Source organism: Catharus ustulatus, chromosome 1, assembly GCF_009819885.2.
Source record: "Catharus ustulatus isolate bCatUst1 chromosome 1, bCatUst1.pri.v2, whole genome shotgun sequence".
NCBI classification, from domain to species: Eukaryota; Metazoa; Chordata; class Aves; order Passeriformes; family Turdidae; genus Catharus; species Catharus ustulatus.
The window spans coordinates 14,535,483-14,559,860 of NC_046221.1; the positions used below are offsets into that span (position 1 = coordinate 14,535,483).

The 24,378-nt window shown below is 39.2% G+C and overlaps 1 protein-coding gene across 4 annotated transcripts in view; it reads left to right on the forward strand.

The window, feature by feature from the left end:
• The window catches only part of NRP1 (neuropilin 1), a 112,858-nt gene that overhangs the window by 45,519 nt on the left and 42,961 nt on the right, over positions 1–24,378 (forward strand). For all 4 annotated transcript variants that reach the window (XM_042779370.1, XM_033061702.2, XM_042779371.1 and 1 more), the window contains exons 4-7: positions 1,016–1,197; positions 5,678–5,905; positions 13,366–13,521; positions 15,813–15,979. In XM_042779370.1, coding sequence (XP_042635304.1) covers positions 1,016–1,197; positions 5,678–5,905; positions 13,366–13,521; positions 15,813–15,979 — 733 coding nt within the window. The remainder of the gene's footprint in view (positions 1–1,015; positions 1,198–5,677; positions 5,906–13,365; positions 13,522–15,812; positions 15,980–24,378) is intronic.

The following is a 24,378-nucleotide window of genomic DNA, read 5'->3' on the forward strand; positions in this document are numbered from 1 at the left end:
CCCTGCACCTGCAGCTTCTCCCTCCCATGACTTTCATTCTCATTTGTATTGCTTGGGCTGGTTCACCACCAGCCTGCTGGGCTTGCTCTCCTCAGCCCCTGAACACCAAATCTGTCAGACCAGGCGCTGTCAGACCCTGTTATCTCTGGTGACAGGGTTGGGGATCCCTGACATGTTGCTCGCAGGCAAACTTTTACTACCAATTATTATTTGGTTATAACATGTTTTTCCTTAGACAGTCTTCGTTTTGATGCAAATAATCACAGAGGTTTTAGCCCAGTCTGTCTAGTAAACATATGTTGTACTAATATGAATGTTGTAACATGCTCTTCTTGATTCAAATACCTAAGTGAAGGTGATTTGTATCGAAATAATTTTTGTCTGAGAAAAACCAAATGCTGTGACTGACTTGTGGATTTTGTGATGTGCTCAAAACTCTTTGTCCATATAATAAGGAAAAATAACAGATTTTTCTACCACTGATCTACAATATGATGGAGTTTTGAACAAAATCTAATGTTTAGGGATTTATTTATTATTCTGTGGACATATGTTTGGAGGACAGCATATGGAAATCAAAGTATTGTTCATAAAGAGCTACAGCCAAAAAGACATTTTTGAATTCATAACAGAACTTCACAGTTTGAAAAGAATGCTATGCATTATGTATTGATAACAACACTACACAGACAAAGGAACACAATTTAATAATACGGAATTGTGCTCGTGAGATTTCCTTTTTTTTTTTTTTTGTTAATTGGTTACTTTAGCTGACATTGTCTGCAAGCATAATGGACACCATTCTTCCTAATAGTTCCATGTTGCCAGATGATGTCTACAGACATAATGTAGTCCATTTTAATTATTTCATTTTGCTTACATCTTTCAGCATAATGCATTTTCCAAGCAAGCTAGCATTTTTCTTGATTATCTATGTTGTGTTATGGTTTCTAAATTAATTAGGTCTCCTTCTTTCCTGGAAGTTAAAAGTTTCTTCCTTCCATTTATCTACCAGGTATGATTATGTTGAAGTGATTGATGGAGATAATGCTGAAGGACGCTTATGGGGAAAGTACTGTGGAAAAATTGCTCCTGCTCCTGTAGTGTCTTCAGGACCATATCTTTTTATTAAATTTGTTTCCGACTATGAGACACATGGAGCAGGATTTTCTATCCGTTATGAAGTTTTCAAAAGAGGTGAGAAACAATTTGTTTTGCATAGTTCGTAACCTGTGGTTTTTTATTTGCATCACAAAGTTCACCATAATTGTTTGGAATGGGGAAAATGCATGAAAATGCTTGAAAGAGAAATTCCTATTACCCTAGTCATTCCAAGGTGGGGTGTGTATTCAATGGGTGTAAATCATCATGAATCCAGTGGGTCAGCTGCATCTGAGGGTTGACTCCTCTGCATGAAATATCGTAGTTTTTGTCAGCTGTTTCAACCATCTTAAAACCATTAGCTTTATTGCTTTCCTTTTGTTAAAATAATAATTACTGTATGATTTACAATGTTGCTGCCTCAACAGCACTGCAACCTTCTGAGTCCCTGGCTTATTTTGGTTAGTGTTTTGCTCTGCGCTCCCAAGAGACGGCTGTGGGCTCGGAAAGGACCCAAATACACATGGGCAGCAGATGATGCTGCTGCTGCTTTCACAAATTGTGTTTGGGAGGTAAAGGAGAGAAGCAGCTCACACTGATCACAGGCATGACCTGCTGGATGCTCGTGCCAGGAGTTAGTGCCGGTGGGCACAATTAGCTTTACGGGGTACAGAGAAAGCCCAGAGAAACAGAGAGTACAGGATTGACCAGACACAGAGACGCTCCCTCTTTTTTAACACTCTTCCAAAGTCAATAGCTAGAAGGGCTGTAAGGTCATTTTTTTTGGCATACATCTTTCCTATAGCTGGATGGAGATTAATAATTCATATATTCCATTCCTGGAGAATACAGGACCAAAACTCATAATATATAAAAAGACAATAACATTCATTTTATAGAAAAAAAATTGACTTCTACATCAGTATTTAGCATCATATTCACAAAAGCAGCTCAAAACTTCAGATTTCCAATGCACACCACTCCCAGTCAGTGCCCCATTTTCAGAACCAGTCCAAGTCCCTTTTATACACCTAAACCAGAGCCAGATTTTCAGCTGCGTTCTGTGTTCTTGGTGGCAGCTGTACTGCTAATGAGGAGAAGCACAGTAGAGAAGTCTCTTTTCTATTGCTATTGCTGCTCTGCACAGTGCTAATTGGGGCCACAGACCTCTTGTTCACCATCTTCCCTGTCTGTAAATCCACTCTTGACTCCCAGAAATTCTTTTGCTGACCTCCAGGGTCACATTTTTTGAAAGAATGCAGCATCTAAATGACACCAAGCTTTCCTGAAAAAATATCTCTATTTATTTTGATGTCCTTAGGAGCCTAAGCGCTTGAAAATGTGTTCTGATGTTTCTCAGTGCTTATACATGCAGTACCATCTTTCATAAAGAACAAGGCTGAAACACAAGAAGTGAAAGAATGATCTGTGAAACAGTCTATTTTAGTAACTGAACCCTTTCAAGAAAAAGGTTTTATTTCTTTCCTAACAGTGTAGTAACAAGTCAGGACTCTGATAGGAACGTTGTGTTTATTTCCTTGTGTGGTCATTTGCATGTCTCAAAGATACACATTTACCATGTTGAGATGGCATTATAAATGTGATTTTCACACATGGAAGTCAGGAAACTCAAAATTATGGCTCCCAGAGTAACTTTAACTCCAGTTCATTCCACATAAACTGTATATTAAGGCAGGACAGTTATCACCATGCAGTGTTAGAAAACGCCATGTGTACACAAAGGATATAAATTATCATTGCTGTGGGAACACAGCCCTATTTAACTTCTGAAAAAATGCATATACACTATACCAGTTTTGCATTTTAATATCTGTGCCAAATAAAGCTGTTCACCCTCTTGCACAGGTGAAGCTCAGCTGCTCACACCAGACAAGTCTGCCTCCTTTAGCATATTCACGACTTAGCTCACCATTTCCCAGGTCTGGGAAGAGTGATCCCAAGTCCAACGTCCTGCAGTGCTGAGCTGAAGGCTGAGTTTCATTCCAGCACACAGTATATTTTTGCCCATTTCTTTTTACTTCTCATTCAGCTCCAAGGCCAGAGAGACACTCAAGAAGTTGTAGTCAGGACTAAAACGTGAAACACATTTTGCCCAACACTTAGCCCACATGAAATGTTCGTCATTCTGGCTTGGGCAGACATCCTATTTTAGGGTGGATGAGTGACGTATTCACTAGAAAAGGATCTACACAGTTCACATTCAACATTCCTAACTTTAGTCAACTAAATTTATAGTGTAAACTGAAAGAAAAGAAAGTGTCAACCAAGAAGGCAAAACGAATTTTTGGTTCAGTGACACCCACAGATAGCAGATTAAATTATCCCCAATGTAATCTCCTTTTTTTTGGCTCTCTCTGTTGCCTCCTCTCTGTCTTTCCTTCAGTTCATATCTCTCCCTTTGTTTCATACACATGTACACATTTAGTTTCTCCACCTCAGAAATATCTACTTTTGGTATCTCAGCTGGAACCTCTTCTGCCAGTTTTCCATGCGTGTTGCCCCATGGAGTTCCTTGTAGCATCAGTATTGATATAATTCCTGCAGCTGCTTCACAGTGTCAAAAAAGGGTCAAAATCTTTGGAGGGCATTTTAGTGAGACAACTCCCCTGAAAGCAGTTTCTGTTTCTTGCACCAGATTGACTCAAACATGTTTAAGATAAAGCAAGCTGGCATGGAGATACCATGTGTGAGTGTAAGGAGCCTGACGACTGCGCACACTCAGAGCCAGGATCTGGCTGTATTTAATAAAGCAATAATGATCCTGGCTTACATTTTATATTGCATCTTTTATTGGATTCCAAGAGGAGTACAGAGCACTTCATACTATGAATGGCATAGCAAAGCTATTTTATCCTGGAACAGCAGCTACGGGTGGGAGTGAAGAGCAGCAGCCAGAATATAACCCTCCCCTACATGACAAGGAGACAAGGGAATGACAGGGAGAGAAGAGGAATATTCGACTAATGTGTAAGGGGGTGATTTAATTATAGGCAAAATGTAATTTCCCAAATTGGAATGGGTCAGGTTACACGACATTGATATCCACATCTTCCAAAATATGCCGTGAAGTGTTCTGAATATTGATGTGATAGTTCAAAAATTTCCTCTCAGTGTCTGTTGAAGGGCAAGAATACCTGAACTGAGTAAATTCATTCAGACCTCTCTCATGCGTGCTGAATTTAGCTGGGAGGTGGCCAGATCTGTGGGGGGTAATATGTTTGGCACATTCACAATGAAAACATTTTCTATAGTGAAATAAGAGTATTCATATATGCAACAAGCCAGACTGTTTTCCTTCAATGATCTGTGTTAGGCATTGGAAATCCTCTAAGGCTCCTGACTACAGTCTCTAAGGATGCTGGGCATCCTCATCCAGACTGGGGCCTCACACAGGTCATCCTCCAGCACAGACCTGCCTGTTGCAACCAAGCTGTGCCCTCCATGTCCTTCCTCTCCTTCATGTCTGAGGACTGTCATTTGAGTCATCCTACCTGAACTCCCCAGGTCAGCTGATACCCACCAGTACCCCAAGTCCTGTAAATCACTCTATTAAATGTGGAGTGTCAAAAGGCAGAGGGAGGTACCTCTGCCGACCTAGTGGGAGGATGTGTGGGCAGTGCCTGCAGCTGACTTGTGAGCACACCTGCGGGTGTGGGATCCACAGAGAGGATTCCAGAGGGACCAAATAAAGGAGAAATGAGATCCATCAACAAGAGAGGGATTCCAGTTTGTCCCCTGTATTCACAAAGGCAAATCCAGTGACCTGGCCTTTTATAGCCTTACATCTTTACTGCCACTTTCCTGCTCCACCAAGAGCACTGTTTGGAGCATCCCATTATGCCATGGTGGGAACATCAGGGAAAGCTGGTGTGTCAACACTGACATTAGGTGACTTCTAGCAACACTGCCTGTAATCACACAGTTTATCATGCCCACACTAACAGCAACATTTTACTGGTGCACCTGTGTCAACACCACTCAGAATGAGTCACTCACCCTCAGTACATGTACGAATTACCTTTCACATTTAGTTTGTCAAGGAGGCATAGGTCACATCTGGCAGAGTTACTGAGTCAGTGCTCCAGGAATCTGAAACCACTACTCCCTCTACTGAATTCACTCACCCTCTTTTGTAAAAAATTCTATTTCACCAATAAAAGCCTGTCAGCCATAAGATTTAAAGATTTGAGCTTGAAGGGGCTATAATTATTTCTCTAGGGCTCTGTCGAGATTTCTGCAGCTTACACTTTCATTGTTCCCACATGACTTTGTATTTGTCATAATTTTTTCTAGAGCTGGTACAAGTTTTCATATTGTTCCATATAAATTGAAAATTGAAGATCAGACAGTATATGTGAATTGGGCTTTAAATGACTGACTATCAATAATAGGAACAAGCTGGCTGAATGATTAATGCAGCGATTAAAATGAGGTGTTTCATTGAAAAGCCACCTTTGCTGCTTTGGAGAGACAACACAACCTAATTTGTTTTCCAGCTAACTGCTTTGTTTAGTAGCACAATGTTAACCCAGCTATTTTTCTCCTTCTCCTACAGGACCTGAGTGTTCCAGAAACTTTACTTCATCAAGTGGAGTGATAAAATCCCCTGGATTCCCTGAAAAATATCCCAATAGCCTTGAATGCACTTATATTATCTTTGCACCAAAGATGTCAGAGATTATACTGGAATTTGAAAGCTTTGAGTTAGAACCTGATTCAAATACTCCAGGAGGAGCATTATGTCGCTATGACCGATTGGAAATCTGGGATGGATTCCCTGATGGTAAGAGAAAAATGGATTGTAATATGCATTACCATTACTATGTAGTGGCCTGCAGAAGGCATATTCCCATTTTTTAAACTGTCATGCTAGAGGGATCCTTGCTTGATTTATGTGTAGTGGGTTGAATTAAAAAGAAATGGAGAAAATGCTCTGTAAATTCATTCAGTAAAGCATATCACAGTGTGACTGATTTTGTTTTTAATGAAATATGTTCAATTTTAACAGTTGGCTTAGCAGAAACCTCTGTGTTCACTGGTAATATGTGATGAACTTCCTACACTAAAATAAATTAAATGTGAAGCCTTATAGTGAATCCCCAAATTTTCACAGCTGTACAGGAGTATAATCCAGACATTTCCAACAATTGCAGAAACTGAACTTAAGGTACTGACCCTCTCACTTGCAGAGGAACTGCATTACAGACCAGCTGTCAAAGCAGAGAATTTCTTTGCCAGAGAAAATGTGGTGTCCATGCAGTTGAAATCATAGTGACTAAACAATTAGCCAGGTCAGTAAACAGTCACAGAGTTATCCATTCAGGTGGCTTCAGTGACTGGGCACTGCAGGGTTCCTCCATTATAGTGCTCTCTCTTCCAGTGGTTTAAGCAAATCCAAAGGTTTTATCTTAATTTGTTAATTTATAATCTCTGATTAGATGGTCTCATGTGTCAGGGTGGGTGTGTTTGGTACCCTTCTGGAACGTCTCTGCCATCTCAGTAATTTTCCATTTAGTTGTTGACCACACTTGACCTGTGCACATTCACTAAGTGCATAGCTAGATATTAGCTAACTCTACAGAGCCTGAGAGCCTTCATTTCACCTTCTGCCCAACCCCATATCCCTGTTCTACACTGAGTCTGACAAATAAAATAGCTGCATGATTTCTCTATGTTTTTCATGTACAATCTTGGGGGTGCAAGATTCAAATCTCCGCTAGGCAGGGCAGCCATGTATCAATTCTCCAAGCACCCAGAGCCAAAGGCTGCAGCTCCAGACTAAAAGGGATTTTTCAAGCTGAATGCCCAACCTTTAGGGTGCTCAAATGCCTACATGAGCTGTGGAAACAGCTGTGTAAAGCTGATTATTAGTGATGCCTTTTTCACTGTTTCTGTGTTTGGCATAAGCTGATAAAGAGAAGCATCTTGAAGCTGTCTTTTTTCTTCTTAATTTTTAATTTGTAGCAAAATTCAGTGACTGAAGATTTATGTTATTTGTGTTGGGCACTAATTACAACTATTTCAGTTATGATAACCCTTATTAATAGAGTTTTAATGTTTGTTTTATGAACAGCTGTGGCAGTTTCTACAAACTGCTAATCCTACATTAATATTTGATCTAAATGAAAACATATAACTTAAGGAATACATTTTAATAACATATTAAAACTTGCCTATTTTCCTAGATAAATCCCCAATATAATTTTGCTTAAACCTTCCATCGATGCTGCAGGAAATATATGTCTTTTAACATATATTTGCTTTTTATTTTATTTATTTTATGCCTAATGGGTTTATCATGGCTCTTCTCAATCCATTTCAATAAAGAGTGAAGAAAGACCCATAACAGTTGCTAAAAGACTATTTAGTATTTAATGCCTCAATTAGGAAAACAATATTTTAACAGTACAGTAATGATGTCTGGAACATTTAATAATAGGTTTATTTGTATATAGGCCAAATCTGTCCTGTAGAGCTTGCATTTAAACTGATATTTGAAAAGATGATCCAGTAAATCAATTTATGTGTAATATAACCAAAAAGAAATATTTTATTGTCAGTATAGAGGATTTCAAAGCAGTAATTTCCTGGTTCAAGAAAATGGCTAAGCCATACTGAAGACCAATTATCAACAGGCATTATCAGTCTTCCACAAACTGCCTCAAAAGCTCTCTACACTCAAAATTATCCTGACATCCACTAAGGGCACTTGCATGTTTACTTGTAAGTATTCAACAGACTAGGCTGGAAAAAATGTTTTCTTTGATACAAACTGTTGGAAGTTGCAGCAGTTGTAGGAAAAATGCTTGCTGCATCATTTCACTGTAGGACAAACCTCAGCTAGCAGTCAATCTCTCTTGTTTAACTTAACACTACAAAGAAAAAGGGAATGTGATTGCTTTTCTGTAAATGCATCACAGGATGAATCCCTGGGAGGAAGAACTATTTCAACTGAAGAGCAAAGCTGGCACAGGAAACCACTGGTACAACCTGGCCCTGAACTAAAGATTGAGAATGTCTGGATACTAGAGAATATATATACAATATTTGGGGGGAAAAAAGTCTAATTTGCATCCCATGGAAATAATAAATTTCTACAGAGTGATAAATTAGACAGTATGGTTCCCTTTGATGAAGGGAGACTCAGCCAGGATGAGTCTTTGAGCCATTTGTCCATTTCCCTTTAGTCTGTGCAAAAATGTTCTATGATATTAACTGAAATGTGGGCGGTGCACTTCTAATTTGCTGGTGTACTCCCTTGCACAGTTTTAGCACACATCGATTTGCACTTTCCCAAGAAACTCCTAAGCATGATTTGGAGGACAGTGAAAGCCAGGGATCATTCTCAACAGCAAGTTGGACATGGCCAACCAGTTTCAGAGGGAAGAGCCCCATAGGGGCAATCTCTTAGTCTGGTTCCAGGAGCAGTCCCTGGCTGCAGGTCCAGAGGGTGTCCCCTGGCCTGCTCTGTTCAGTGATATACCCAGAGCAAAGGAAGTCATTTTGCTTTGTTTTAATGCATTGCTGCTCACATGCCCAGTTGTATTAAAGCTGTTATTGCATTGATATAAATGTGACAGAAGGATTTTTTAAATATGTGGAAAAAACATATATCCTTCAGTTCACATTCCCTACTCCACAGCAACACAACTGTGGTTTCCTGGGATGATGACAGTATTGTAATAGGAGAGAGAGATCAGTTTTTTGGAAAATACTTGTGGTCTCAACCAGAGCAGAATTAGATGGACAGCCCCCTGAACATGCATCTCTGGAAAACAGACGTCAGCATTTGAGCTGCGAGTCCCTCTGTTCCCAGCATCCCACTCTGACCTTCTCAACATCTACTGCAGGGCACAGTTAATGGACCTCTGGAGTTCCTTGTCTCCTTGACTGTACTGGAAGCTATGATTCCCTTAGTCAGATCTAAACTTTAGATGTCTAAGTTAGAGCAGATGAAACCAAACATAAGTGGAAAATGTTTTCACTAAAGAATTTGATAAGCTACAGTCACTAGCCATCAGCAGGAAATAAATTTGCTATTTTATATGGTTACAATTATTTTTGCCTTCCTTCTCCCAAAAAGAAAGCAAAAAATGAAGGAAAGAAATTTTCTTTTAAACACATTTTCACAATGATGTTTAAAAGGATATGTCAAAGTCAGTAAGCTTCCATTTACATTTTACTTCTACGTAATTTCCATTTCACTGATGGAAAACAATTTTCTGTTAGAGAATTTGACAGCAACTGTAACAGTCATTCAAAAAGATGTTAATCCTGAAATGCTCTGTCACAATCATGGAGTCCTCAGCCTACCAGGTTGTCCTTTCAGTGGATTGAAGCTGGAAAGTGCTGAGTATTTTCTACTTGAGACTACAAAATACGTGCTTATCTTTGAAGCATGTGAACAGTTAGATTGACTTCAAAAGGAATTCACCAAGGACACTTTCAGGACTGAAGTTAAACAGTGGTGTAAGTGTTCTACTGTTTCAAGAGGGGAATGGTAGGCATTCAGGAATGCCTGGAACCTGGCATTTTGTTTCGTGAAAAATACCCTGTTGAAGAATATCTGAGAACTGCAAGTGCCTGTTGCAAATATTGTACAGAAAAGGGCCCATAGTTTGAAAGAAGTAACAGGTGGATTCAGAGAAGGAGAATGAGTCGATCTCAGAATAGGAAGATATGATTTTGCATGAATAAACTAGATACTAAAAATATCTTTGCCCAAGGCACAGATATATCTCAGCCAGCGTCTGCTGAGAACACTCCATTGATGACTTTGAAGAAAAATAGCCCACTCAAAAGGAGAACTAGCTTTAGTGATGAATTGCACATATTCATCATGCAGCTCTCTTTGAAGCTCTATAGGCTGTCTACTAGAGCTCAAACGTAATTTAAAGAAGTTTACATATGGTTTGAGAACCACAGCCTAAGCATTGCTGCTTCAGTCAATACCACAAGAGCTTCCACTGAATTACAGAGCAAAGCAGAATGCTTTACTGCAGTCATTAACATCAGTGCAAATGAAGGTTGCTATTAATCTAAGTGTGTTTCTCCTGTTGTGGTTGCTTTCTACACTCTCGTGAGAAGCCATTAAGATCTAAGAGCACACACAAGCTCAGTGTAGTTGACTACTGGAATGTGAGGATGGAATTAATTTATCAGTTGTTTCTTCTTCAGCATCCTAAATTGTGTGCAAATATTATTTTCAATTAAAATCGTAGTGATGTGAAAATACTGTCCACAACATAAAAAACAGCTTTAAAATTAAATACATTGCTAGTTAACATAACATTTGTTTTAATATTTTGGAAGTCTGATATACCTTTTCTCCTTACTTCTGGTTTTTTTTGGGAGGGGTTCTTAACCTAATTCCAAAAGCTAACATTTCAACTAGATGGGTAAAAGTATATTTCAGCAAGTCTCAGAATGTCCTCATATCAATATTCTTTGTGCAGAAGGGCAAACAAAAATAAAGAAAAGAAGAACCAATAAGGATAAGGTTTCTGTTTAGCCTTGAACTAACAGCCACTTTCTATATATTCTGCACTCTGATTTGTAAACCTTCAAAAAAACTTATTAAGAATAATCAAGGATTTATTCAAGCTATAGAATTAGATTCTGCACTCTGGGAAATGCACACAAATTAAGTTTCTTAATGGTCCCTCCATCTTTTAACCAGAAAGTTACTCAGTTTTCCACTGTATGATACTGTGCCAGTGGAAAGAGGCGCCAAGGTCTCAGAAATTGCTGCAGCATGGGCAGTCAGATGAGGTAGCTGGCTCACTGAAATGCCTTTGTTCTGCAGGTGACATAGAAGCATCCTTGAGTGAGGACATATCTGAGTGAGTCACATTTGGAGTAGCCCTTCCTGGGGGATGCTGACATAGCAACATGATGGTCCACAGACAGAGGCTGGCCTAATGATTTTTTAGCACCTTCTGCCCTAAAATTCCCATTTGGAACTCTACACAGTTTATTATGAAATCCCATCTAAGGAATTGTCAGGAAGATGGCAAAAAATAACCAATGGCATAGTCTACCTAAACAGACAGCAGTCTCAGCCTCTGAATGACTCCTCAGATGAGTTTCCTGCTCAGCATTTATTTGATGTGGTGACACACAAAATATTTGATAATTTATTGTGTCATTCAAAAGACTTCAAGACTTGAATGGGAAAAACATAGAAGGGGGGACCTTGTGTTAGCTATTTATGGAAGAAGGAGAATCTCTATTTCATTCAGTTGTGCTCAGATCAATATCATATTAGCTCAGCAGGCTAAGGTTTACATGTTGCACAAAAAAATTCAATACCTCTTTGTGTCATATTCTGCACATTTTTGGCACTTGCATCCACACAGCTAGCGAAGGGTATAGTACTGTGATGGCAGGGCCAATCTGTTGGAGACTCAAATGCATAATCACTAAATATGTCTTAAAAATTATAAACCAGTGAGTCATGGGGAATCTTAAAGCCTGTCTGCTTTAAACAAAGTTCTCTTCTGTTTGTCGTTTCAAAGAGGCTTCTCTACAGGAAATGGGAGGAGGGAGGCTCAGAGCACCATAACATGGTAGCCTTATCCTTCCTATTTTCTTGCAGTTCAGGGCACATCAGCAGCTATAATCTTGAAGGCCATTCTGAGGAAGTGGAGGATCAGAGCTGTTTGCACACAGAAAATGCAAAAGAAAACAAAAATTAATACAAAACAAAATACAAAACCAAAAACTTGCATCAACTGGAATGTGGGGGCATTATTTTGTCTTTTTAAAAAGCCGCTATGGGTAACAGTCTAAAACAAATTTCTCTCTCTGAAAAATAAAACCATGAAGCTTAAATGATTTCTAGGATGAGGAAGAATTCAACTCATATCCTCTATAGGATGTTTCATTCTATCAATGCTGCATTGAACAACCTTAGTGGAAATGTCTGAATTGGCAGGTATTTCAATGCCATGGGATTGCCAAGGCAACTGAAGACTAACTGTGGCCAGAATATGGATAGAAAAGCACATGCTGGCAGCAAGAACTATAACATCTGAGCTCCCTCTTTCTGGCAACTCTAGGGCCTTACAGAAATGTGTAGCTTACATAATAAAGTTATTCCAAGCTGGAACTGTTTTACTTGTTGGGAAATGCCAATAAATGACTAGAAAATTATGTTAGCTGTAGATTGTCTTTGAACTGTGAATAATTAGGATATCTAAACATTTTCTATTTTAAACTGAAAGTGTAATGGACTTCCTAGAGAAATGACAAGGTGTTAATTTAAGCCTGGAAAGCCAGTGGTGTAAGCATTAGAATGCCGCCTCATGATTATTTCCATGATTGACTCCATGGGTAGGTTTTAGCATTATCTTTTCTTATTGTTTGTAAGCACAGATGTACCACCATTCCATAGCCTAGGGACCTATCTGTAGGGAATGCTCAAGTGCTAGAAGGCCACATATGTTGGTTGAGAATTGAGTAGCTTAATTAAGGAAAAAGATTATCTCACTGCACAGGAAATGCTGAAAAATACCAAAATCGGGTTTGTGCAGTATTAACATGAAGAGAGATCACATAATTGTTTATGTGTGTGTATTCTGTGACATGGAGATATACTTAAGAAATTCTTGCTCTTTTGAAAGGATTAAAATTTCACTCTTAAGTTCTTTTACAATATTCTTTAATATTAACCATATGGGCAAAAGAGCTATGAAGGTCTGAAAGCCTAAATAAAGGGGGATGGAGAGTTATTTGTCGTAGCCTCAATATGAGTCAAAAATGTTTTTATAAGTTTGAATTAAATTGACAGATCATCTGCAATATAGAGCATAAAACCTGAAAGGCACTGTTTGAACTCCTCACAGCATCTTGTGTACTAGGTTGGCAAATCAAGCCATTCAGTTGCTCGTGTCGTAAATTGGTGCTTCAATCACACTTTGGAAAATACTTGTGATGCTTTGTATGTGTAATTTTGTGCATCACTGCCCTCTCTGCACATTTTGAAGGACACTTTTAAAAATCCTGGTTCTATACATTTTCAGAGGTTCATGGAGTGCTATCTGGAGCATTTTCAAAGTACAATTGCTAGGGTAGGATAAACAATTTATTGTTCATCGCTAAATTATTGATGGCATTGTTATTTTGAACTGTTACAGAGGTTCGCCATTTCCTGCTGAGGGACTGTCTGTGGGAGGATATTGTAGTGGCACCTATTGTTATAGCAGCACTGGTAGTTTACTATTGTATCCTGTTTCTTTGCAGTTGGCCCACACATCGGGCGTTATTGTGGGCAAAACAACCCAGGACGTGTCCGGTCTTCAACGGGCATTCTTTCCATGGTATTTTACACTGACAGTGCAATAGCAAAGGAGGGCTTCTCAGCAAACTACAGTGTGTCACCAAGCAGTTTCTCAGAAGGTCAGTATTTATCTATCCTGCAGAGCTTCTTGGAAAATACTCTTTGTTATGTCTTCTTGCACACCAGGTGTTGCCTGAGGCTTTAAAGAAATCTTAAATAAGATGGTGGAGAAGGATTGGTTCTGTTTTCCCTTCTTTCTTTTCTTTTCTTTTCTTCTTTTTTTTTTTTTTTTTTTTTTTTTAATAAACAGCTCCCCTTTGAAAAGAAGTGCAAGAAGCAGAATTCTCCTTACAGTTTTATTCCACTGTATTGCCAGGAAGTTGGGATAATTATTGTGAAAAACTGTGCTGACCAAGGAAACACAGGAATGCAGAGCAATTGAAACTTGCATTAAACAATGAAACATGAACAATGAATGCACATCCAAAGCCTTCTTTTATTAGATGGAATAAGCTTTGATGATCGATTTCTTGAATAAAAAGGAGCCATTTAATATATGTGCCCTTGTTAAACCATTTCATAAGCTATCTAAGCTTTGTTCTCTGTCTCGTATTTTGTCTCAGTTGGCTCATTTCATGCGTACCCTTTGGACAGAGAATGAAACAAAGTGAGGGAAACAGGAAAATAACCATCTGTGTTGCACCATGTCCTTGCAGATTTCATTGCTTTCCTCAATGATAAAACACACTTTATTTTAAACTCCTCCCTTCTGCGTCTTACTGAGTTTCAAGCAGATTCACACAGATTTGATGTACTTGTTCAATCAAAAAAGGGACGAAAGAAAAATGAGTAAACTGAAGATCTAACTGTAACTCCCCATCTCTCCTCCATTCCCTGCCTTTTTCAAAGCTTTCTTACACACATGTAGGCAGGAAGAAGGAATAGGGGACACACACCCTCTGGATGGGAAGCACTGAACCTTCAGCTAGTTTGGTTTTTCCTTGTGTAGGTGCTGCTCCTATCCCTTCATAACTAGCACAAGCAGTTTGTGTCCCCATGTCCACCTCCTCCACAGTCACCCTCCCTAGGCTGCAGATGCACCGTCACACTGAAGTCAGAATTAATAATATCTGCTATGCCAAGATGCCTTCAGCTCTTAAACACAAGACAACAGAAGTTAGTTCATCCTTTTGGATGACAAGAGGAAGCATTTTATATGCTGCAGACTTAAATTCTCTCATTTAATTTCAGCCACCCTGATAACATTTCTGAATGTAAATTTTTGGACCCCTGATAAAATGTTTAAGCTTTTTTTTCTTTTTTGTAATACTTTAATTTTCACTGAAAACCCAAAACTTTGTTTATTTAAAGCTCATTTTTCCAACGCATAGTTGTTGAAAGTTTCAGCTCAGCACCCACCCCTATTAGAGAAACATTAGCTCCAGAGAAGATGCAATAAAAAGGAGCATATATCCGACTCAATTTCACACAGTTATTTTAGCTTAAATTCTAATTAAGGGATGAATTATATTTCTATAGTGTTAAGTCCTTGAACAGAAGCATAGGCACATGGGTTTTTTCTCCTGCCCATGTACTGGGGTTGGTAAACTTCTGATATGAAGGCCCAGGAACACCTGGGTGAGAGGATCTGTCTGAAGCTTCTCTTGCCTAGTGGGGTTGGAGACTTTATTTTTAAAGACTGAGAGAAGAATTGAGTCACTCTGCCCTATCAACCTTTGAACTCACTGTAGTGATTAGGAAGTCAATTGATTCTAAGTTAGCTAGGTAATTTTTGTGTCAACAAAAAGAGATTGAATGGAGATGATCAACTCATTTACAATGCACCACGTAACAGAAGAGGTGGTGATTTCCTTAGGTCAATAATTTTGTGGCCTGAATTCAAATTTTGTTGATCTATTTCATTTCAGTGTCCAGAATCTAAAGACAATGGCTAAAATTTTAATATTTTTAAAGCATTTTATATCTTTCATCCTGAAGTAAATAGTTTTGAAATCAAATTTTTTCATAAAGTCATCTAATCTGTTTTTTCTGAGTTTGCGCATAATTTTGAGGTGAACATACATTGTTCTATATTATAATCCACAGGACTGCCTGTGCTAGCCTAGCATAGACATTTCTATTTTCCTATACTGAAATGGCCACAATACTGGGCTAAAAATATTTGTATAGCATTATTATTGCAGGAATTGCCATGGCAACTCGAATGGCAGTATTAAGAATGACACCATAAGCCCAACACTGCCTCACTTAAAGTTGCTAAAGTATTCAAAGTCACATAAAAATTTATTCTTTAGATATTCATATTCAAAGCAGGGAAATGTTCTTATTATTCAAAGTCTAAATCAAAAAAAGCTGACCATAATAATGACGGTAATTTATTTTTCTTCAGATTTCCAGTGCATGGAACCACTAGGTATGGAGTCAGGAGAAATTCACTCTGATCAAATCACTGTCTCCTCCCAGTACAGCAGTATCTGGTCTGCAGAAAGGTCCCGGCTAAATTACCCTGAGAATGGATGGACCCCAGGGGAAGACTCTATCAGAGAATGGATACAGGTAAAAAGATAACATTTTAAAGATGTTATTAATAATACTCTGTGGAGTTTATTGAATGTGAGAATGCAAAAGAAAGGGGAAAAAAATAATGCAGTAAAGTACCTCTACATAATTTAAGAATCATTGCGAGTAAATAGCTCATATTAGAGAGACAAAAAAAAAAAGACTTACTCCCAAAGGCATAGAAAAAGAAAAGGTCAGGAAGATTAATTCTTCTACTTCCCAAATCTATTGTTTTTGCAGTCTTCTGGGCACAAATAACAGAGATTTTGGTTTAGTGGAAAAGTCAATATTAGTTTAACATGCACTTAAAGTGGAATGTCCCAGAAAACTGAGCATGTGCTATGTCTCTAGCTGATTACAGTTAAGCATTAATACAATGTGGTGTTTTCATGCACTCAGATTTCACCTCAGAAGACCTATGTCCCTTCCAGAATGTGTTACTCACAGAATGAGTTCAATGGTCTCTGTCTGGTGGCTATTCTTCCACATCCTTAAACACAACATTCATTACCAAGATGGGCTGCCTCAGCTTTGCTCTGTTAACGTGGAAGAAATCCTGCAAACATTTGTTACCATGAAGAGGCTCCTTGAGTTCACTCAGTCTCTTTGGACTTGTTGTTTTTATATATTATCAGGTCCATAGCGGAATGGTGCATAGCTCCAGAACAGGTTCAGATTATTCATATCAATTACTGTGTACAAAAAAAAAAAAAATACACTAGCAGGCAAAGTATTAATATCATTATTCTAAAAACCACTGATTTTCCTCAATTTTAAGTTGACTTACACTACTTACCTGAAACCTAGATTCTATTTCTGTTGGCAAAAGCTAAGAGAAATGCTTAAGCATATTATATCTATATTACCAGTATTGAAAACTTGTAGATTTGAAACATTCTTCCTACTTCTGTTATTTTCTATAGGAAATTACTAACTGACATATAAAAACAATGCCTTATTAGCCTTTCATACAAATGTTCACACTGATGTTTCCTGTGAGGTTTGATGTCTGCAAGAAGGCTCAAAAACATGTTGAGTAGTAGTTAGTAAAGGGAAGAAAGAGGGGGAAATCTTTCCTTTCTTATCCCTGGCACACAACGGGACTCTCAGGTGTCCTGCCTGGGGGCCCCTGTGCATCCTGAGCTCTTCAGAGCTCAGCCAAATCAGACTTCAGAGTGGCAAAAAAAAAAATCTGTTGATCCTTTTTCATTACTTAGGAATAAACACTAAAATCCCCTCAACCTTATCTAAGTGCAAGGCTTGTTATTAATCATTGCCACTTGCAATCCGTGGAATGCACATGGAAAAAGGGTGGAATGCATCAGAATCAAATTCCATGTGTTTCATCTGGTCAGAGGGCCACCTCTTTTCCTTTGTTTCCTTCTTTTCTGCTGTCACTTGTATATTTATGACCAGATAATCAAAACAAGAGAGTTAGTCAAATCTCATTAACTTATTAACTTAATATTAAGTTATGATAACTACATCCTTATATATTACCTACCTATATATGTATATATATGTATCTTAATCCTTTAACTTAGAACTAGATCATTCTGAAAAAAGTTTCAAAGGACTACTTTTGTCCATAAACTTATTTAATAAGACACATAACAGAATTCAAAGTACTCCAGGTTTTATGCTTAAAACAACTCAGGGTACCTCACACCTCCTGCTCCTCCTGCCATAAACCAGGGTGCTCAGGGCCTGAAACAACCACTGAGCATAATTTTAGCAGCTTTTTGCTGCCTCCAGCTACCACATCCACCCAGAAGCTGGTGGTTATTTGCATGCTGTGCTGCTCATGCCACAACTGTCATCTGCTTCACCCAGCTCCTGGTCTGGACAAAGCAGCACAAACCATTTCCCTGAGCAATCCCTTGGACATCTCCTTCATGTTCAGTGCCCGTGTGGAGGGACCAGCATCCCCAAAGCAGACTTCATCACAGAGCAATTAGGCTGTGGCTGTGTCCTGTGGGCAGGACTGAGCCTAAAAAGCCTTGCTTGAAGATTCACTGTGTTGAGTAGAGATGCTTTACACATGCTGCAGAAGAACTGCTAAGCAGTTTCTATCAAGGAACTGATCTAGCTCAAAGATTCAGTATATCATCCCCCAAGCTACAACACCTTATCTTTGGCTCAGATAATTCTCATGCTTTTTTTATTGTGGTTTAATTCTATACTGATTCTATATTGATAATTCAAATTTCCAACTGTGTTCTAAATGTTTTCCTGTTAATTGACAATCTTGAGATGGGTGCTGAGGGCTTCAGGCCATCAGAACCTTCAATAAGAGGGTCCTGGTGCATATGAACCACCATCTTCTACAAAGTCTTGATGCCACTGGCAGTAAGTGCATGTTGTGAATTTGTGTCTGGGTAAAATAATGAAGTCCCATGTTTCTCTGTACAAATATCCCTGGGAACAGATGTTCATCTCCATAAGAGCTTACAGACAAACAACCAAGGACATGTAACTGATAAAGTGCTCTGAAATTATACATAGAAAAAAAATTGTAATATTTTATAAAAAGGAGGAAGGCACTTGTATGTGAAGGACTGAGGTCACTTTGTTCTGCTTTGTTGTGCATGCTATTGTAAACTAGTCATTTATGTGAAGTATTTGCTTTTGAACAGTGCAGCATAAATTGGTTTTTGCTGCACAGTGCAGAACTCTAGAAGATACTCAGCAGCAAAAAAACAAAGCTGAAGGACACAGCAATACTGAACTTAGAACTTTCAAAGTGAAAATTTCTGCCTATTGAAAATTTCTGAGAGACACAAGTTGTGTGTGTATCAGTTAATCAATTATTTTTTCATAATTGCAGGTTTCCATACCTGCACAAACACTGCAGCTGGTTAAATAGTGATATCTGCCTTTGAGCTGCTAATGTGCATATGCAATTAGGGCATATATATGAGCTATGTACAGTCACACATGGGCAGAACAGCTTGAAAATTCAGCTCCAAATATTAATTTCCTCAGTGTGTTGGGGTTTTTTTGTATAGGAGAAATATTACAGTTCTCCTTTCCCTTCCTTTTGCCTCTCCCTTCAAGGTTAATGCTTTTGTTAAGACAAAAGAAACAGAAAACCTCGTTGAGTATCAGCCAAAGGAGATTGGTATCTATAGAGGACGTCTAGAGGACGTGAGATATTATTGTCTCCTTTGAGCTGTTGAAGTCTTTTGGACCATTTTGATGAAAATAATTAGGAAATAGTGTTGACTTATTATTAGTAATGGATTTGCATGAGTTCTATCTGTGGGCCCAAAACCCATTAATTTGTGGAGAAACTAGATTGCTCCTTTGTGGCTGACAGGTATGAACTCCTGAGTCCATCTCAGTGCCACCTGCTTACAGGGCTCTGTTCAGTGAAAGTTGCCTTTCCCTTCCTTTCCTTAGTTGTTTGAAAATCAATGTCAAAGCTCAGATTCAAAATAGCCATAGTGCAGTCTCACTGTAAGACTGCACAGTACTTTCTCCATTTTATTTTTACCCTCAAACGCACTTTGAAAATTGCTCAGCTAACATGAGCTTTGGAGTGATTCCTTAATCAGAAACAGAGTCACTCTAGATTGAATTTCTTCTTTAAAAACACATTAATAAGTCTGTGAGTTTTCCAATATGAATGGAATAAAGATATGCATGAGGGAACAAGGGCCAAAAATGTGCATGAAGGTAGTTTATTGTTATGTGGGATGTTATTAGCATCTCAACCTTAAGCTCAGCCTACTTGTTTATTGTGCTTATGTTTCACACACTTGACTGCCCTTCAGTTTGAAACAGCATAATTTAAAACAAAAAATAAAACCAGCCCTTTAATTTAATCAAGAGCAGGGGACTGCCATTGCAATGCCAGTCGTTGTCCCTCATTAACGTATCCTTTGACAGGAAAAATAGTATAGTGTTTCCATTTCTGTAATCTGAACAACAAACATGTTAATAGGTATCAATTACCAGCCAGTTTCAGTACTTAGAACCAGTAAGAAGGCCCATGCAAAGGGTTTCACATCTGGTTTTAGTGAAATTGTTCCTGTCTGTGGTATTTAAAATTTAAAGAACTCCTGTTATTGTGCAGTTGGGAATCCTAGGGGAGTACAATGTTAATGAAATCCATAATGCACAGGGATTTTATGATTGCATTTTCAAGGCATTCCTTCAAAAGGGACAACTGATGCCTGCCATGGCAGCAGTAATTGTGTTTTTACAGAGTAGATTTAATGTTCGCATTTAAGAAAGCAGTTACATTTACACTTATCTGAAACAATAACATCCAAAATCTTTATTACTTAGGGGTCTTTTTGCATCTTATTTCTCAGTCCTTTGAGAAGGAGCCCTGGGCCATCGTGCATGGCAAGACCTTGTGGCTCAGGGGTGCCCCATGGGCTGTGGCCAGCAGCCCCAGGGCAGGAGCAGGGGAGCTCCAGAGGAGCGCCCACAGGGAGAGGTGTCAGCTACAGACACTGGAAACCCTGTGTGTGGCTGGGAGGGGAGACTGATTGCCTATTACCAGGGTCACTGGGAACCTCTGCTGCCATCAATCCTCATCATGGGCTGGGTTTTCAAACCCACAAGGAGCAACACCTTCTGGGCACTTTTACTGCAGGATCTGTGTGTTTTCTATCAAAATGTTTCTTCTAATGCGTATAACACAAATCTTTGCACTCCCACCAAGCTGGAAGACAGTTTCTGGGTGGCACAATTTTTCTCTCATCCTGTGAGTGAGACCTCTAGTTTGCCCAGAGACCAAAAAGTGTTTGTTAATAACATGAGATGTTCAATTCACATTGTCTGGGGTAGGACAAAACCATAAATCCAGCTTTAAGAATCCTAGTATCAGATCAAAATTTTGCAGCCATAAACCAAAAAGCATTAGTCTGATATAAACACACTCTGCCAGTTTAAATTTGTTCCAAAAGGTTAACAGGGGGTTAACATAAGTAGACATTATGCTCTGAATTCAGCATTATCTGTCATTCTGCAGCTGTCATAGGGCCATACTCTAAGATTAACTCCTTATTGTGTGTACTGGCTAATATGACATAAATCCAGCTAATCCAGCCCAAATTTTTACTGCTAGGTCTTTCAGTGGGACACAGACCTGATCCCACATGTAAACCTCTAGACTCAGGGGCTGGCCCAGGGAGCACAGACGCTTGGTCTGCTCCCTCTGGCCTCTGCCTGCCAGTCTCTGTCTCACTGCCTGCCCATCCCTTTGGCACCTACAACCCCTGCAGTAATTCCAGACCACTCAGCCCTAGGAATGTCAGCTGATCTGGTTGCAAAATTCTCCCTCTGCTTCTTGCAGCATTCAGGAGTCTGGAGAAAGGCCAGAGAGGTAACAGTAGGTCTCCTCAAAAAACAACCTGGGAGATCCCCCTTGCCTTCACTGATGGAAATATCAGTTGTTTATTTAACACTAACTCTGCTGTGCAAGGAAAATATACTCCATTGATTTAAAGCATTTCTCTGTGTACACTACTTCCCTGAGAGGGAATTCTGAGATGGAATTTGCCTTCCACATTTATCTTCATTCCTTTAATTTTTAACCTACATTCTTCATTATTTGCTCCTTTGTAAACGAAACCCAGGAGCATACATCACTGATGTGAGCTGGTATATAGATTAATACTGATTTATTTCCATATCACTTCTGAAAATAATTGCAGTTCATCATTTGGTGTCTTGACCTTTCATCTGTGTCATAGCTGATTTCCTTATCAGGCATTCACTTAAAAACATAGTCAGTATTTATATTTGCTGCTGCACAGCACATCTGTTTCATTAACAGGTTTATTCTTACATCAGGCAGCTGTTTAGGCTGACTTTACCCAGCAAGTAATATCTAAATATCTAAATATTTCACATAAAAACTCATGGATGTTCTAGTCAACAATGCCTATTATTTTTATTATTATTTCTGGTTCTTTTGGAGCTTGGTACAGAAGTGAAGTGTAGCATATTACAGCATAGAATAACATGAAAACCAGGAAATCTCAGCCTCCCAGTTCTCCTGGCCTTTGAAGGACTGCCTGAGAGCTGGAGTTCAATGCTTTGTGGTGGGGCTTGCCCATCATTAGGGAGCACACTGACATTAAAGCACAAAAACTGTCAGTCCTTTGTCTTCTCTACCACTTTAGATTACAAGTCATGAATTTGGTTCATGTCATTTTACAGTTCATAACTGCACTCCAGAAATCACAAAAAGCAGAGTTAGCTTTGTGTGAAAAAGTGTTACAGTTATCTTAGCAGTCTTAACATGCTTTGCACATGGGCAAAGAATGACAAAAGAATATTCCTTTCTGGAAATCACAGCCAGCACAGACTGTGACACAGCGCAGAACCGGGGTTAATTGACCCAGCAGGATACATTCATACCTTTATTTACTGTGACATGGGAATAAATGGTAGAGTTTCACAAAGGCAAGTACTGAAATTAGACTAGAGGGAGAGGGAAAAATAAAAGGGCCCTACAAAGTATGAAGGTTTTTTGATTATTCAAAGTGCTTTAAGAGCTATTTTAGTACCAGAAAGTTCCCAGCCATAGATTTATCACTCTGGGGAGGCTGAAGAGATGCTCAGAGAGCTGTGCAAAACCATTGGCAGCCTTATTGCTCCAGAAGTGCAGGTGCAAAATGCAGTTTAGAAGAAAATCCTCTCTACCTCCCTCTGACATGTTTCAACATCAGGCCTAATGCAGAGGGGAGTCCTGTGTGGCTTCAAGCAATCCGGAGTGCAACATATGGAGGAGCAGCAGAAGCAGAGCCCCTCCAAGCCTCCACTGCCAGCCTAATCATTATAATAGTTTCAGTTTTTTCAGGGGATCCATTATGCAGAGATCTCAGTAGTTTATATGTAGCTCTGTAATTACCTATGCATCCTCTTCCCAGTCCAGCCCTACATCCCCTCAATGGCTGTAAGACAGATGGCCCTTTGGAGCTGAGATAGTGAATTAAAAATGTGTCCACCAAAAGCATTGATTCAGCAACTACTAAAATAATTTTGTAAATTTGTCTCACTTTCACTAGTTCCAGGAGGCAAAGAAATTAAAATCTTTAAATCAAAACTAAAACTAGTTTTAAACTAACCACCACAGGCTTGTTTAGCTTTTTTTTGTTTGTGTGTGTGTGTTGTTTGGGGTTTTTGTAATCACATCTTGTTCTTCTTTATTTCACAGAAATTAAATCCACTTACTCTGTACCAAGTTCTTCTCTCTCTTTTGTTTTTGTTTTTATTTTTTTCCATTCAATGGTTCACATGTTTGGCTTGACTCAAAATATTTTTATAGTTTGCTGGGTTTTAAGCTGCCAAGAAATCAGTTGTTTGTGCCATTCTGCTGGGTAGGGGAGCTCCCTCCCAGATGGTTTGCAGACCCTGTAGGGGCCAATGCAGCCTTGCACACCCAGTACCAAGCAACACATCTGAAGCAACACCACAGCCAAGACCTTATGCAGATGTAAAGGAAGCTATCTCAGAGGGAGACTTTTCTGAGTCTGGCAGAAATAAATTAATCTACGAGACTGGGCAGGTGTCAGACTGAAGGTGAGGTAAAGCTCAAGGCTAGGAGTTAAGTGACTCAGGGCAGTGGCTAGAAACAGAGCCTGGGGTAGGAGCACACAGCTGAGGTGTGTTATAATAAGCAGAGTTATTACTGAGCTAAAGGTCTCTGTTCTCACGGGGCCGACCCTGGGCTGAGATGAGAGGTGTGCTGCGAGTGCTTTGCAGAGACGATTATGCATTTTTATTCATTCTTTCCACACCTGCACAGTAGTGTGAAGCTGTAGAGTTCATGAGTCCTATGGGCCCTTCCCCATCCCAGTATCCATGCTCCAGATTTTCAGTTGCTGAGCTATTATTTACCTCCCCTGTCCTTGTGTCATCCTGCTTTTCTGTCCCAGTTCAATTCTGTTCTGCCCATTAGGTGACATTTTCACAGCAGTAGCAAAATAGGTAGAGTGGAAGGATAAATGAGATTTCTTCCAAGTGGTAAATACCTGCCCTTCAGAAAGCAATTTGTCTTCTTGCCCCCCGCAGGAAAAAGAAAAAAAAAAGTCTCTTTCAAAAAGGAAACACTTAATTTCATTTTGTCTTTGCCTCTAATGTTTTCATTTATGGTTTCAAAAAAAAGTCTTTAAAAAGGCATCAGAATAACCTCCAAAGCTGACTGGTAAACAAAGGCCGCTAGCAGAGAAAATACAGTTGACCAAACATTAAGCTGAGATTCGGTTCCTCTGTTTTCAGGCGCAAGTGGCTTCTCATCAGGGAAGTCCTGTTTACACACAACTTCACCAACCAGCTGTACCAGTGTAGTCTGGTCTTTCTCTTCATTGCAGCATTCTGTGTTGAACACTTCAGGCTAAACTCATTTCTGGTGTTGATCTTCTTGAAGATGATGA